Consider the following 16,257-nt stretch of genomic DNA (forward strand, 5'->3'; position numbering starts at 1 on the left):
CAACATCAGTGCCTGACCTCACAAATGCTTTTCTGAAAGAATGGTCAAACATTCCATAGACACACTCCTAAACCTTGTGGACAGCCTTCCCTGAACAGTTGAAGCTGTTATAGCTGCAAAGGGTGGACCAACTCAATATTGAACCATATGGACTAAGACTGGGATGCCATTACAGTTCATGTGCGTGTAAAGGCAGACGTTCTATTACTTTTAGCAATAGAGTGTACATTTTAATTAAAGTGAAAATCCACCTACAGGTCCGTATGGCTGCCCTGTGGGTGCATTTCGGCAAGAAGGTTTTTTCTGTGCGTTTCCTGCAGGTACAGCAGTCCAGTCAAATGTGAACCTATCCTAATGCCGCGTACACACAATCGGAAATTCTGACAAGAAAAACGTTTTTTTCTGACAGAATTTTGTCTCAAACTTGTGTTGCATACACACGGTCACACAAAATTCAGACAAGTTCCGTCAAGAACGCAGTGACGTACAACACTACGGAGAGCCGAGAAAAATGAAGTTCAATGCTTCTGAGCATGCGTCGACTTGATTACTAGCATGCGTGTTTTTTTGTGTGTCGGAATTGCATACAGACGATCTGGATTCTTTCGGAAAAATTGAGAACCAGCTCTCAAATTTTTGTTGTCAGAAATTCCGACAGAAAAAGCCAGATGGAGCCTACACACGGTCGGAATTTCCGACCAAAAGCCCACGTCAAACGTTTCTTGTCGGAAATTCTGACCATGTGTACACTTAGAAAAGAGAAAAGAACGGAGGGCGCACCGACCTAGTGTGATACTGCTAAAATGAATTTTATTAATCACTTAAGCCCCGGACCTTTAGGCAGCTAAATGCCCAGGCCAGGTTTTGCGATTGGGCGGTCGTGCGACGTGGCTCCCAAACAAAATTGGCGTCCTTTTTTCCCCACAAATAGAGCTTTCTTTTGGTGGTATTTGATCACCTCTGCGGTTTTTATTTTTTGCGCTATAAACAAAAATAAAGCGACAATTTTGAAAAAAATACAATATTTTTTACTTTTTGCTATAATAAATATCCCCCAAAAACATATATAAAAATGTTTTTTTTCCTCAGTTTAGGCCGATACGTATTCTTCTACCTATTTTTGGTAAAAAAAATCGCAATAAGCGTTTATCGATTGGTTTGCGCAAAATCTATAGCGTTTACAAAATAGGGGATAGTTTTATTGCATTTTTATTAATTATTATTTTTTTACTACTAATGGCGGCGATCAGCAATTTTTTTTTGTGACTGCGACATTATGGCGGACACTTCGGACAATTTTGACACATTTTTGGGACCATTGTCATTTTCACAGCAAAAAATGCATTTAAATTGCATTGTTTATTGTGAAAATGACAGTTGCAGTTTGGGAGTTAACCACAGGGGGCGCTGTAGGAGTTAGTGTACACTTAGTGTGTGTTTGCAACTGTAGGGGGGTGTGGCTGTAGGACTGACGTCATCAATCGAGTCTTCCTTATAAAAAGGATCACTCGATCGATACGCCGCCACAGTGAAGCACGGGGAAGCCGTGTTTACATACGGCTCTCCCCGTTCTTCAGCTCCGGGGAGCGATCGCGACGGATCGGCTATAAACGAATAGCCGCGCCGTCGTCCCGGATCGCTCCCCGCGGGAATCCGACCGCCGCATGTAGCGGGGGGGGGGGCTCCGATCGGACCCCCCACCCGCTAGAAGGCAAGGACGTACATGTACTCCCATATGCCTGTACGTGCCATTCTGTGGACGTACATTTACATGCGGCGGTCGGGAAGTGGTTAAAATCAATCATTATACTCACAATGTGGAGTTTAAAATCAGGCAACATTAGCAGAACCCGATAATTACTTGAATCTACGGTTGATGTTAGGGCTGACGCGTTTCAGGGGCGCACCCCTTTCTTCAGAGCCTGGTGGTCTGCAGTGTTCCCTCACCGTGGGGCTTGTGGGAATATATACACACACATGTATGCACAAATGAGTGGGCATGTGCTGGGAGGGGCATGTGCTGGGAGGTCAGGGTCGTGGGTCACAACCCAACAGGCCAGATGCAATACAAATGTGATACCCCTCTATCTATGGGGATGGCAGCCATATATTGAAGTTGGATATCTCCATTTATGTATTCATTTATGCATTTATGTATCTATTTATAGACCGCTGGGTGCAAGTTTGAAGGTGTAGGTTGTTTTGAGGGGTGTGTGTGGGGGTGGGGTCCCGGGTGAGCCCCTCCCATTGTGTGGGAGGGGTGACCCACGACCCTGACGTCCCAGCACATGCCCACTCATTTGTGCATACATGTGTGTGTATATATTCCCACAAGCCCCACGGTGAGGGAACACTGCAGACCACCAGGCTCTGAAGAAAGGGGTGCGCCCCTGAAATGCGTCAGCCCTAACATCAACCGTAGATTCAAGTGATTATCGGGTTCTGCTGGTGTTGCTGGATTTCTGCTGTACTGTCTTTTAAGGCCTGATTTTAAACTCCACATTGTGAGTATAATGATTGATTTTAACATTTTAATAAAATTCATTTTAGCAGTATCACACTAGGTCGGTGCGCCCTCCGTTCTTTTCTCTTTTCTTAGTTTCATGAATTCCCACGATTCTGAGGAGGGCTGCAAGACTCTGGAAGATACCTTTTAATTGAACTATACCACCCCATAGCATCTTCCAAAAGAGCGGAGGAGATTTGTCTTTGTTTGACCATGTGTACACAGCATAAGCCTTTCTGCAGGGAGGACGATGTCAGTGCAGAGCAGGTGTAGCAAACCACTAACATGTCTGTTTCTCAAAGTCATGGATTAGTCTGACTTTCTCAGGAAAGATAAATGGGTCACTCTTGAGATTGCAGAATAATTTTTTTAATCCAATACCAAATGGCAGTAAAAAAAATGCATTTCACACAACAGAAATAGGTACACTTTGTGATTCATTAATTTTCCAATTGTTATTCTAAGCATATTTCTGCCCGGAAGATGGTGCCACATTTTTATCTCATGACTTTTTCACAAAACAAAAATCCATACTTATTCTACTTCCCCTTCTTGCATAATTACTTAATTAAACATTTCACAACTTATAAGTAATCAATTATGTACTCTACAGAAGTTAATGTTCTTTCAAGTGACTGTTGTAATGCATAGGTAAATAAAGCTGAACACTCTTCTCTAAAATAAAATATTTCAAGTCATGTAAAGTGAAAGCCAAATTTGTTACCATCACAGCACAGTCTGTAGACACTGAATAGATCTTTGTGTTTTCATCAGCAATCTGTATGTAGCTTATAGGTGAGGAGTGTCCACGCAGTAATCCAGTGGGCCACCTAAAGAAGAAAATACACATTAAAAATATCCCGCTAAAGATTACACTTTTTTTTTTTTTTTACTAGTAACACCACATATGAATAAAAGTGTAGCATCAGTAGATTTACTACCTAGGGGTAGTAACCCCCCTTTTTGGTGCCCGGCCTCGGGGTTCACCCACGATCATCAGCTCCCGCTTGGAACCAGGGATGGACTGGCCATCGGGACTACCGAGAGATTCCCGGTGGGCCGATGGCTCAGTGGGCTGGTCTGAGGTCCGCGGCGATCTACCAGTCAATCGCTGACAGCTGGCGCCTAATTGAGATTTAGCGAGCATGCAGAGTAGTGCAGGAAGCGTGTGTAATATGTTCTCTCTCCTGTCACGGCACTCACGCTGCTCCCTGGCGGCCCCTCCTCTCTTCTCGTCATCCCCATTGGCTTGTGACATCATCAGGGATGGACAAGAAGAGAGGAGGGGCCGCCGGGGAGCCGAGTGAGTGCCATGACAGGAGAGAGAACATATTACACACGCTTCCTGCGCTACTCTGAATGCTGGCTGGTAAGCGATGTGCACCATAATGTGCCCTGTGCCCTAATGTGCTATGTGCCCTGATGTGCTATGTGCCCCATGTCCTGATGTGCCCCGAAGTCCTGATGTGCCCTATGCCCTGATGTTCTATGTTCCCTGATATGCTATGTGCCCCGTGCCCTGATGTGCCCCAGTCCCTGATGTGCCCTGTGCCCTGATGTGCTATGTGCCCTTATGTGCTATGTACCCTGATGTGCCATTTGTCCTGATGTGCCCGTGCCCCGATGTGATTTGCCTCAATGAGGTGTGCCTTAATGTTGTGTGCCCTGATGTGCTGTGATGGGCCCTGATGTGATGTGCCCTGTGCCCTGTGCCGGTCTGGATGAAGTCCAGGGCCACATTTTTGTCCCAGTCTAGCCCTGGTTGGAACCATTTTTGTGGGGACTACCCCCACAGCCTTGAGATTCGGGTGTCAATATTTTTTTGCACCTGTTGATGTACATCACTCTTTTATCTTCCAACTTATCACCGCATGTGTGAGTATACTCCTCATATATATGCTAGAGACAATTTCTGGCTATTGGTGTACTTTTGACAATTAAAATGCATTAATTCTAAATTATTCAATTTACTGTTGCTTTCTTATGACATGGTTTTTCCACAGATACACACCAAAAATTCAGATCATGGCTGTTGCCCGATAAAGTGGGTGTTGCCCCATGAAACGCGTAGAGACTACAGGCTACATGAATTTTATAATTATATATCTCTAGAATCAAGGGTTATATGTTGAATATACATGCTTGATGTTTTTGTAAAACAAATATATAATTGTGTGGTTTTTTTTATTATTTGTAATAAATGTTGTACTTTAATATTTTGTTGGATTACATTCAGCATCACTCACAAAAGTCCCATGGGCATATCTTTCTGGTTTGTTCTATATAATAGGGACTGAGTGCTGCTGTCGTTTGAGCTTAGGTGGCCTCCCTTCTTTCCAAGTAGGACAAGCAATTGTCTATTTATATTAGAGCAAAATATGTTAATATATATATCTGTCCAAAGACAAAAGTTGTGCACACCGAGCATATAGGCTGATTTTCCCACAGCAAAAGGGCTCTGAGGGGTAGATTCAGGTAGATTTGGGTGGGCGTAGCGTATCTCAGATACACTACGCCGCCGTAAGTTAGAGCACCAGGTCCTTTATTTACAAAGAACTTGTGCTGTAACTTACGGCGGCGCAGTGTAACTAGACCGGCGTAAGCCCGCCTAATTCAAAATAGGCTGGTTGGGGGCGTGTTCTATGCAAAATACTAGTGACCCCACGTATTTGACGTTTCTAACGAACGGCGCATGCGCCGTCCGTGGACGTATCCCAGTGCGCATGCTCCAAATGACGTTGGCAAATCGTCAATGCTTCGACGTGAACGTAAATTACGGCCAGCCCCATTCACGAACAAGTTACGCAAACGGCGTAAAATTAGAAAAATTTGACGCGGTTCCGACGTCCATACTTAACATTGGCTGCGCCATCTTTTTGGTGGTTTATCTTTACGCCTGAAAACCCCTTACGTAAACGGCGTATCTTTACTGCGACGGCCGGGCGTACGTTCGTGAATAGGCATATCTAGCTGATTTACATATTTTAGGCGTAAATCAGCGTACACGCCCCTAGCGGCCAGCGTAAATATGCAGTTAAGATACGACGGCGTAGGAGACTTACGCCGGTCGTATCTTAGCAACATTTAAGCGCATCTCGGTTTGAGCATACGCTTAAAGTTGCGACCGCGCGGATTCGGACTTACAAAGGCGTATCTACTGATACGCCCGTTCGTAAGTCTTTATGAATCTGGCCCTTAGTGTTCAAGCCTTGCTATACTGTGAGTAGCGCATATGCCATTCAACACTGTGTAGGTGCTTCATTAAAAAAAAAGTATGGGTCACCCCTTCAAACTCCAGACCAGCAACAAAGTCTAATAAACAGTCTGATAAAGCCATGTGGGAAAGAGATGAACATTTAAAAATCAGTGTCTGGGCTGGACTCTCCAAGGCCATGAGATAGGTAAAGTTTGTTACTTACATTGCTACACTACTGCTATTGTTTATACTGTAATGCTAAACTTCAGCTCTGCATCTATATTTTCTGTATCTATGTTAAGTACAATGTGGCACCTACCCAGGTACATATGGATTCCATATACGAACAATCCTATCCATGCCTCCGGTAACAAGAACATTGGCTTCCTTGGAGAAATCAAATGTTTTGACGCCTCTTTTAACCCTGAAGAGGGATTCATCACTGATATTTCTTTTGAGAGGAGCATGGCTGGCCAACGAGGGGCGTTTGCTCTTCACATTGCCAAACTCCATTAGATCCTTTAAGCGCTTCTGCAAATTTTTTGTTCCCTCTACGCAACCTGTTACAAATTCAGTAATATTGTATTACTGGATCTTATGGATAATTGGACTGAAAATATATAACAAGCAATAAATAGACTGTATTTATTATTTTATTTTTGCCATTATTGAATATTTAACATTTTCATATTGAAGATGCACAAAAACAATATTTTAAGCCGTAGGGTGACTTCTACTTAACTCACAAGTGAGATATTACTACGCAGAATCTATTAGCAGGCACATTATATAATATTTTGAGTGCAACATTTTACTGGGTTCTCTATCGAAATCCTCACGTGGAAGCATCACAATTGTAGCTTGGTTTGAGATCTGAACCTTTCCTTACATAATCAAATACTGTACAATAGTTACTTTATTATCCAATTAATAAACTTCAGCAGTTCTGGTCCAAATAGAATACTAAAATCCTGGATAACTATTGCCAAACGCACCTAAAAGTGGAGATATATTGTAGATCTCTCTGCCCTGGTGCCTTACTATTTTAAATCCTGATGGGGAGCTCTATTTGGGTGAAATTGCTTTGTAATTAAAAAAAAAAAAGAAAGCACTATTTTGTCTTAAAAACAAAGCTCAACTATCATGATTTTTTTGAGCACAAATTTCCACAGAAATATTTAATCACTTGACCACCGTAACGTTTACTCTTTTCATTACCAGGGCATTTTGCGCTATTCAGTACTGTGCTACTTTAACTGGACACTGCTCAGTTATGCAGTACTGTACCCAAAGTAACTTTATAGAATTTGTGCACACAAATAGAGCTTTCATTTGGTGGTATTTGATCACCACTGAGTTTTTTTTAATATATAAATGAAAAAACACAGAAAAAAACCCAATATTTTTTACTTTCTGTTATAAAACATATCCAATAAAATCAAATTTCTTCGTAAATTTAGGTCAAAATGTATTTCGCTACATGTATCTGGTAAAAAATATATATATATATAAATTAATACATGTATATTAATTGGTTTTTATGAAAGTTATAGCATCTACAAACTACGATATATATACAGTGCCTTGAAAAAGTATGCATACCCCTTGAAATTTTCCACATCTTGTCATGATTTTATGTGATAACACAAAGTGGCACATAATTGTGAAGTGGAAGGAAAACAATAAATGGTTTTCCAAATTTTTTACAAATAAATATGTGAAAAGTGTGGCGTGTATTTGTATATACAGCCCCCCTGAGTCAATACTTTGTAGAATCGCCTTTCCCTGCAATTACAGCTGCAAGTCTTTTTGGGGATGTCTCTACCAGCTTTACACATCTAGAGAGTAAACTTTTTCCCCTTTCTTCTTTGCAAAATAGCTCAAACTCTGTCAGAATTGCGTTCGAACTGCAATTTTCAAGTCTTGCCATAGATTCTCGGTTGGATTTACACCTGGACTTGATTGGGCAATTCTAACACATAACTATGCTTTGATCTAAACCATTTCATTGTTGCTCTGGCTGTATGTTTTGGGTCTGTTCCATAGAGGCCAGATTTGTGGAGTGTGCAACTAATAGTTGTCCTGTGGACAGATTCTCCTACCTGAGCTGTGGATCTCTGCAGCGCCTCCAGAGTTATCATGGCCCTCTTGGTTGCTTCTCTGATTAATGCTCTTCTTGCCCGGACTGTCAGTTTAGGTGGATGGCCATGTCTTGGTAGGTTTGCAGGTGTTCCATACTCTTTCCGTTTTCGGATGATGGATTGAACAGTGCTCCATGAGATGTTCAAAGCTTGGGAATCGGGATTTTTTTTTTATTACCTAACCCTGCTTTAAACATCTCCACAACCTTTTCCATGACCTGTCTGGTGTGTTCCTGGTCCTTGGCCTTCATGCTGTTTGTTCACTAACGTTCTCTAACAAACCTCTGAGGGCTTTGCAGAACAGCTGTATTTATACTGAGATTAAATTGCACACAGGTGGACTCTATTTACTAATTAAGTGACTTCTTAAGGCAATTGGTTTCACTAGATTTTAGTTAGGGGTATCAGAGTAAAGGGGGCTGAATACAAATGCACACCACACTTTTCAGGTATTTATTTGTAAAAAAAAATGGAAAACCTTTTATCATTTTCCTTTCACTTCACAATTATGTGCCACCTTGTGTTTGTCACATAAAATCCCAATAAAATATGTTTATGTTTTCGATTGCAACATAACAAAATGTGGAAAATTGCAAGGGGTATGAATACTTTTTCAAGGCACTGTAAATACTAGAATTTACAAATCTTTAGACACTATACTAGTAATGGTGTTGTTCAGCAACTTATACTGTGACTATGATAGTGTGATCGGCAATCTGCAATTAACTGACACTGGCTGGGAGGGACTCTAACTGACAGTGACATCGTTAGTGACACTAATACAGTGATCAGTGATAATACTGTAAACTGTACTAATGACACTAATGGGTGTCAAGGGTGGTCAGAAGGGCAATCAAGTGGTTAACTGTGTGACTAACAAGTGTATGTATGCTGCTTTTACTCACAGGATCTGGCTGTCTTTTCTCCCTAAACTCAGAGTTGATTTCAGGGAAAAGAAACAGCCAGATGGCTGTTCTGCATCTGGTGTTCTATGGGTTTAGAAAACACAGAACTCTGTTCTGTGATTGGCAGCAGCCGGTCAGCAGGTATAAAGCCAAAATCATTGCTGAAAACTTGTGCTGTGTCCAATCAAAATACAGATTAGCAGGGTGAACAAGCGGCCAAAAACCAGGAAGAGGATCCCAACGTACCTTTACATTGCCATGCCTGGCTGCGCCGCCTGTTAGCAGTCAATGTATTGTTAGCTGGCAGCAAAATGTCACATGAAAACAATGGTGTTTGAATGTGTTGTTTGAGAAAAAATAAATCAGATTAGAAATTCTGTCCAATGGTCTTTCTTTTCTATAGAGCGATTTCAACCCGGTAATCGGTTCTATTTTTTCCTTCCCTACTTCTCCCCATTATGGTTACTGCCATACCTTATATTTTTTTGTTCATCTGTGCCCAGAACTCTACTCTATGGTTTGCATCAATCATTTTGTACTCTGTTATACATATTATATTATGTTGTAACTCAATTGCCCTACTGGTACCTACTGGTTTTGCACAGAGACATCATTACTGCATGACTACTGGGTCCCCATACAGTAATTTGCACGCCTCTTTCTGCTGTTCATAGCTGTGGATTGCTGGTGAATTGGTGATTGGATTTATGGACACAAAGTTTCTGTCTTTGGCCCTCCCTGGAAACGGAAGCCACATATGAACATTTCCCCCGAGTGCCTCGACTATCCAAAGCCAACGATACCCAGTCCCCCCCCCCTCTTTTTACCCCTTCCCCCCTATAAACCTCCCTCTATCTTCTCCCCCTTCTTCTTTTTCCTTTCCTTTATTTCAATCTCTCTTTAGTTCTTTTCTTCTTTAATTATTTGAATATAGGAAAATGGTCACAGGTGGCTTCAGGTCTTTCACCTGGGTTCTCTATTTGTCTTTCCTAGTAGGCAGCAATGGGCAGCGCCTGCTTGATTCTCGTTTTATACTTTCTCTGTTAGGGCCCTTTCACACGTACGGACCGTATGTCCGCATTTTCATCCGTCCGTTTGCGGATGAAAACGGGACATACATGGGTCCCTATGTGATTACATGTGTCAGCGGATGAACATCTGCTGACACCCGTAATTTGTCCGCCTCCGCAAAGATCCGCATTTGCAGACGGAAGAAATCCTATTATTCTTCCGTCTGCCAGATCGGATCGGATGAACACGGACATACGGTCCGTGTTCGTCCGATCCCCCATAGGGGAGAGCGGAGGAAACACAGGGTGGTCCCTGCACAGTGTGCGGGGACCGCCCTGTCAGCTGCCAGCTCAGCGGGGATTTTAAGGAGGATCACACGGAGCGGGTCATTACTGATCCGCTCCGTGTGAAAGGGCCCTTACTTTTTACAGATGCCTGTATGGAAATCGATATAACATTTACATTGCTGTCTGTTGTATGTACAGGATGTATTGACCTGTTTTCACCCATTGTGGGTGTTAATAAACATTATATTTGAAAAAAAAAAGTTTCTGTCTTTGTGTACTGTAATCTTTTTCCTTCCATTATATTGGAAATTCTTACTTTAATAAAAAGAGATCATACAAAAAAAAGAAAGAGAGAGTCTGTCCAGATCCCTACTGTTCAGTATCACTAGATTCGTTATGCTACTAATTTAATTTCATTATGGAATTTGTTTAGTTAGCTTTTTTTTCCGTTAAAATTAGTTTTGTTTTCGTAAAAATGTCTTTTGTTTATTAATTTTCAAATGAATTCCAACTTTTCAAAATGATTAGAATTCGGATCGGTCGAAAAACATTAGGCTGATTTAAATTCTGTTTAAAGAATAGCTGGTTGTTATGCAGCGGGCCGCGTCCTTAACAACCATGACTCATCATCTGTCAGTGGGCTTGCCCACTTCCCACTGACAAATGCCGACAATACAAAAAAAACTGTGGGAGGTCCCTCCCAGTCCATTCGGGTCTAATATGAATTTTAAGGGGAACCCTATGCCAAAAATGTAAAAAAAAACAGCCTCTTGGTTCCTGCAAAATCCATAACAGACCATTAGCATGCAGCCCAGCAGGTCAGAAAATGGGGGAGATGACCCATATTAGGCCACATGCCCTCAATATGGGGGGGGTGCTTTGGGGCAGGGGGGGCTCTGTAAAGTAATGAAAACACAGAGACAGTTTTTGACAATCCCTTTTTTAAAGAATCAAAAAGCAGTTCCCCATGTAAATCCATACTCAATCATGCCGCCCGCTGTACCAGAAAAATAACAAACAAAAAAATTGCTTTCGTTGACATGGAGGCCGTCTGCCTACTGCAGGCTCCTCCATTTGACAGTTATTTTATAGGGAAGGGAAGGGCCACCTGCCAACGTCTCCTGGTGGCACCCTTGCTACGTCATTGACTGGTGCATGCTGGGTCAGCGTCGACGCAGGTGAGAGCAATTGCTCGCAGACCCCCACAACCGGCCCTTGTCCTTATCAACATGAGAACAGGGATCTTTGGCCTGATATGAACTCGGGGGACCCCACGCCGTTCTTTTAAAAATGTTTGTATTGCCGGCATTCTTTTCTTTACATTTATCTGTCAGTGGGGAAACCCGCTGACAGATAATGACTCATCGGTTGTCAAGTATGCGGGCGGCCGGTTTTCTGGCCCACTGCTTAACAACCAGCTATTCTTCACACATAATTCGAATCGGTCGATCGTTTTTCGCCCAATCCGAATTCTATTAGCTCTGAAAAGTTGGAATTAACGAATAAACAAAACACATTTTAACAGATTTCAATAAAATTTGTTAATATTCGTTATTATTTCATTTTGAGATTCGGATACATTAGAATCTCCAAATAACCAAAAATGTGTCCGAAATTATATTCGGGCAGAAACGAATTGCACATGTCTAGTTGCTTGTTCGGTATGGGCACTCAGAACACCTTGCATTTTCTAAATGAATGAAAAGCATTCCCTGATAGGACAAGTTGGAGAGGTAGGGCAGTGACATCACAATCTCAACCCTGTCCAATCAGGGAAAACTTTGCATTCATTGAGAAAATAAAAGGTGTTCTCTGAGTGGTGCCCATGCTGAGCCAGTGACTTCCTGTGTTTAGTAAGCAGCAGTGCAGCTGCTCAGCAAAGGACCCAGAAGCTAGTGGAGGTAATTGTAGTAGCAGTACCCACTACAGTGATTTACAGCTTCATTGGGCATCAGCCAGGTATTGTATATGCATCGTTTCATGGGTCCAAGCTAGGCCAATGTAACTATGAAAAAATTGCCATAGCTGGAATTCAACTTTAACCATGTACTATATTATTAGCTTAGCATTTTCTGTGATCCCTCAAACATCATGTATTTGGTATATTTGATCATCCTCTTACATTTCCTAAATCTTTGCTTGGGGCCTGTTCCAACTACACCTAACTAAACATAATGCTTTTAACCATCAGGCAGTCCTATCTGTAGAAGCATGCTTTAACATGATCTACCTACCTATTATTAGAGATGTGTAATCATCATTGGAGCTTGAAATAATTGATTCAATTGAATGGACATATCTGATCTGAGAATGAATAAAGAAAGGGCATAAATCATTTTGTTTATATGCAATGTGTGTTGTGTAATGTACGTGTTATATTACTCTTCCAAAAGCTTGTCATGGCAAAATTTTGCTTCTGGTAGAGCAGTGTTTTTGCTTCAGTTGATCCCACATCATTATATATTTACACTGTTACCCGCTGATTTTACATGGGTGGTTATATCCAGATTTGATTGATAACTTTCCCCAATGTACTTAAAGTCTAGCACCAGCCAAAGCTGTTGGACAGCCCCCATTTAACCCCTCACATTCTGAGCAAGCCTCAGTTTTGTAGCAAGCAATAGAAAGATGATAAGGAATAAAGGGAAGGACCTGTCTCCTTTACTGTACTCCAAGAAAAGGATTTCACAGTTGGGTCAAAAAACTATTATCTTAATTATACAGTACAGGACACAGGACTTAAACTAGCATGGTGACAACATCGGGTTGCATCATGGGACCAGCTAGAGGTCTCAAGGTCTCAAACAGGTCTTCTGGCCTCTTGTCCACAAGGTCCTTAAAAACCAGCATGCCCTCAACAGGGAAAGTTAAGGTTTTATTAATGCAGGAAATGGCCTGGTCCACTACAAATTTCTTAAGGGAGTCCTCTTTAATAGGATATGCTGAGCAAAAGGGTTGGGAGGAACAAATATATTTTCAGGATGAGACCATTTACTGTACAAAATGGGCTCTACTAGTAAGGGTGCAGGGAAAATCTTGGCAGCCTTGGGCATTTTTAGTGAACTCAGACAGATGGCCAAAAGCAAGCTGCTTTAAGGCCACGTTGGGCATACCACGTCAATATGCATAAAAGTAGAATCCTTAAATTTGGGAGAAATATCAGCAGACTGATCCTACTGGATTGTTAGAATCAGATGATGTTACATCCTCCTCTATAGAAATGTAGCAATAGCAAAAGAAAGAAAGAGCTATTATCTGCGTGTGAGTAGGCAGGGCCCCTCAACTCATTGCCCTTGTGCCTGTGATCTTCCAGAAAAGACAGCACTGTGTGCACCAGTAAAGGGCACAAAGCCCAGACTTACCCCAACAGACAGAGTGCTGCTCTTCTTATTGGAATGGTTAAAAGATGAAAAAGATGCATACGTAGGAAGAACTCAATTGGGCACTGCAGGCTTCACACCGTGGGATACATTTTACAAAAGGGCCATGAGATGCAGGCCTCTGAGCATAATCCACTATGGAAAATGGAGAACTCTCAGTTACTAATTGGCCATCACCATAATGGTGAGTCAATCTGAAGGTTTGGGGGACAGGACAGGGCGTCAGGCTCGGACACTACCAGGAAGTGTCAGGCCCCGTACACACAAGAGGATCTATCCGCTGCAATTTATCCGCGGATCAGTTTCAGCGGATAGATCCGCTGTTGTGTACGACCCAGCGGATATTTATCCGCGGATATTTTTCGGGCCGATGGATTTCCAGCGGATAAAAATTTCTTAGCATGCTAAGAAATCTATCCGCTGGAATCCCGTCCAGCGGATTGATCCGCTGGTCTGTACAGACTCACCGGATCAATCTGTCCGATTCCCTCCCTCGCATGCGTCGTAATGATGCGACGCATGCGTGGAAGTCCTTATATTACAGCATCGCGCACGTCGCCACGTCATCATCGCGGCGACAGCGCGACACGTCACCGCGGAGGGAATTCCACGCGGATTTTGATCTGATGGTTAGTACAACCATCAGATCAAAATCCGCCAGAGGATTTATCCGCGGAAACGGTCCGGAGGACCGTTTCCAGCGGATAATCCTCTCGTGTGTACGAGGCCTCAGATCTTTACTCATAGGATTGGCCCAGGATTCGGAAGGCAACTGTTGAAACATGTACTTTATACCTAACAGCAGTTTTTCTTATTGTTTTTTCTCTCTACTAGGTTTTACCAGCAGGTGATGCTCAGGTGAATTATTTAACCTACCATGACATACAATTCTGTTTTTATTTTCACTGAAAAAGGAGAAACAATGCAACAAGGAGAAACATTGTAGTTTTCATAACATTGTAAGAGCCTATTACCTGTGTAACCCAGTCATTGTGCACCTTCCAACGAACAAGCTTAACATGGCTTAGGTCTGCAATGTTATCTATTGAAATACTAGGAATTTCTTCCACAGCTTGGCATTTTGTCCAGTTCCTGTTAAAAAATGATTTATATAGAGTTGACATAACCCATAAAACTATCTAGATTAATTGTTCCAATGTTGTCTGATTACCCTGCTTAGGCACATGTTATAGTGGATGTTACAGAGATTAACATTGCATTTGGCAATTCATACTTCAGAACTTCAGGTTCAATAGCTTTATGCAAGAATTCTAAGCTTTTAAAGAGTGTAGACTTATCCAAGGAGAGGTAATCTTATGCCCTGTACACACGATCGGTCAATCCGATGAGAACGGTATGATGGATTTACAAATCAGTTAACCGATGAAGCTGACTGATGATCAGTCGTGCGTACACACCATCAGTTAAAAAACGATTGTGTCAGAACGCGGTTACATAAAACACAACAACGTGCTGAGAAAAATGAAGTTCAATGCTTCCAAGCATGCATCGACTTAATTCTGAGCATGCATGGATTTTTAACCGATGGACGTGCCTACAAAAGATCGTTTTTTTTTCTATCGGTTAGGTATCCATCGGTTAATTTTAAAACAAGTTTCAAACTTTTTAACCGATGGATAAATAACCGATGGGGCCTACACACGATCAGTTTGGTCTGATGAAAACGGTCCATCAGACCGTTCTCATCGGATTGACCGATCGTGTGTACGCAGCATAACTCACTGCAGAGTTAACATACATGTGATTTTGGCAGAAATTCTTTTTTATTCCTCAGTATCATGATTGTTACTTTTAGTCCACAAAAAAAATATTATTATGACTTTCTTAAAGCACAAAACTGAGTTGTGTGCAGAACTGTTGCTTTGCCAGTGGAATTTTCAATATTTCTCAAATACAGAATATCCAGTTGGCACTATGCTTTACTGTGATTCTACAGTCTTTACATGCTTTATGGTTTGATAATGGATGCTGTATCTAACTTTCCATCCCTTTTTTACTGTTTTTCTACTCTTTCCTCTTCCTTTATTATTTGAGTTTACTCACTTGTCATTACATCGACTTGTATGTTGTCAATTATGGCGCTTGTGCCACCATTTTTAGTCATTTTTGTTACCCCTTTTTTCCTTCCCCTTTTTCTATTTTTTGTACCCCTTAATGTTATGATTTAGCAAACTTGAAAATACATAAATAAAAATATATTCAACCTAAAATATATCCAGTGATGCTTTGTCATAGATTCAAGACTTTTGTATCAATTTTATTGCAGCCCAGAATACACAAACTGTTACATATGTTGAACTGTTGCTATGCTGACAAAAGCCCATTGTTTACAGCACTCTATAGCAAATGGGTAAAAGTTGCTTCCTCCTTCCTGGCAGCTATGATCTGGGGCTGTCTAGAGTTTCAAACAGAAAGAGAGTCTGAAGTTAAACAGTTTGTGGTGTTCTTTTTGTTTAGAAACCTTAGAATGCCCTGGCAATTCTTTGCCATGTGTGTACCTTATACATAAAGCCTATTTGTAAAGGTTTTGATAGAAACATTAAAACAAATCTAAAACATTCTTTAGGTAACTTCTAAACTTACAAAATAATACAAATATCCAAAAATGATGATACCGTCTCTTTAAAAACACATAAAGAATTTAACTATTTTATTTAAACAACCAACCGAGCATTTAGCAATTGATGAATCCACTATACCTGAGAGTTTCTGCCATGCGTGAAATTAGAATAATGTTAACACATCCCTGTAACACAATAAAAATGATAAAGCAGTAATACATTAATGCAGCCTTTTCAGATAAAAAGACA

The 16,257-nt window shown here is 41.4% G+C and overlaps 1 protein-coding gene across 4 annotated transcripts in view; it reads right to left on the reverse strand.

Moving 5' to 3' along the window:
• The window catches only part of LOC120918840 (WD repeat-containing protein 64-like), a 73,260-nt gene that overhangs the window by 38,851 nt on the left and 18,152 nt on the right, over positions 1 to 16,257 (reverse strand). For all 4 annotated transcript variants that reach the window (XM_040330700.1, XM_040330685.1, XM_040330692.1 and 1 more), the window contains 5 exons: positions 16,147 to 16,193; positions 14,401 to 14,518; positions 12,281 to 12,350; positions 6,022 to 6,262; positions 3,231 to 3,336 (listed from right to left, as the gene is read on the reverse strand). In XM_040330700.1, coding sequence (XP_040186634.1) covers positions 3,231 to 3,336; positions 6,022 to 6,262; positions 12,281 to 12,350; positions 14,401 to 14,518; positions 16,147 to 16,193 — 582 coding nt within the window. The remainder of the gene's footprint in view (positions 1 to 3,230; positions 3,337 to 6,021; positions 6,263 to 12,280; positions 12,351 to 14,400; positions 14,519 to 16,146; positions 16,194 to 16,257) is intronic.

The sequence above is a fragment of the Rana temporaria genome, chromosome 1 (genome assembly GCF_905171775.1).
Source record: "Rana temporaria chromosome 1, aRanTem1.1, whole genome shotgun sequence".
In the NCBI taxonomy this organism is placed as follows: Eukaryota; Metazoa; Chordata; class Amphibia; order Anura; family Ranidae; genus Rana; species Rana temporaria.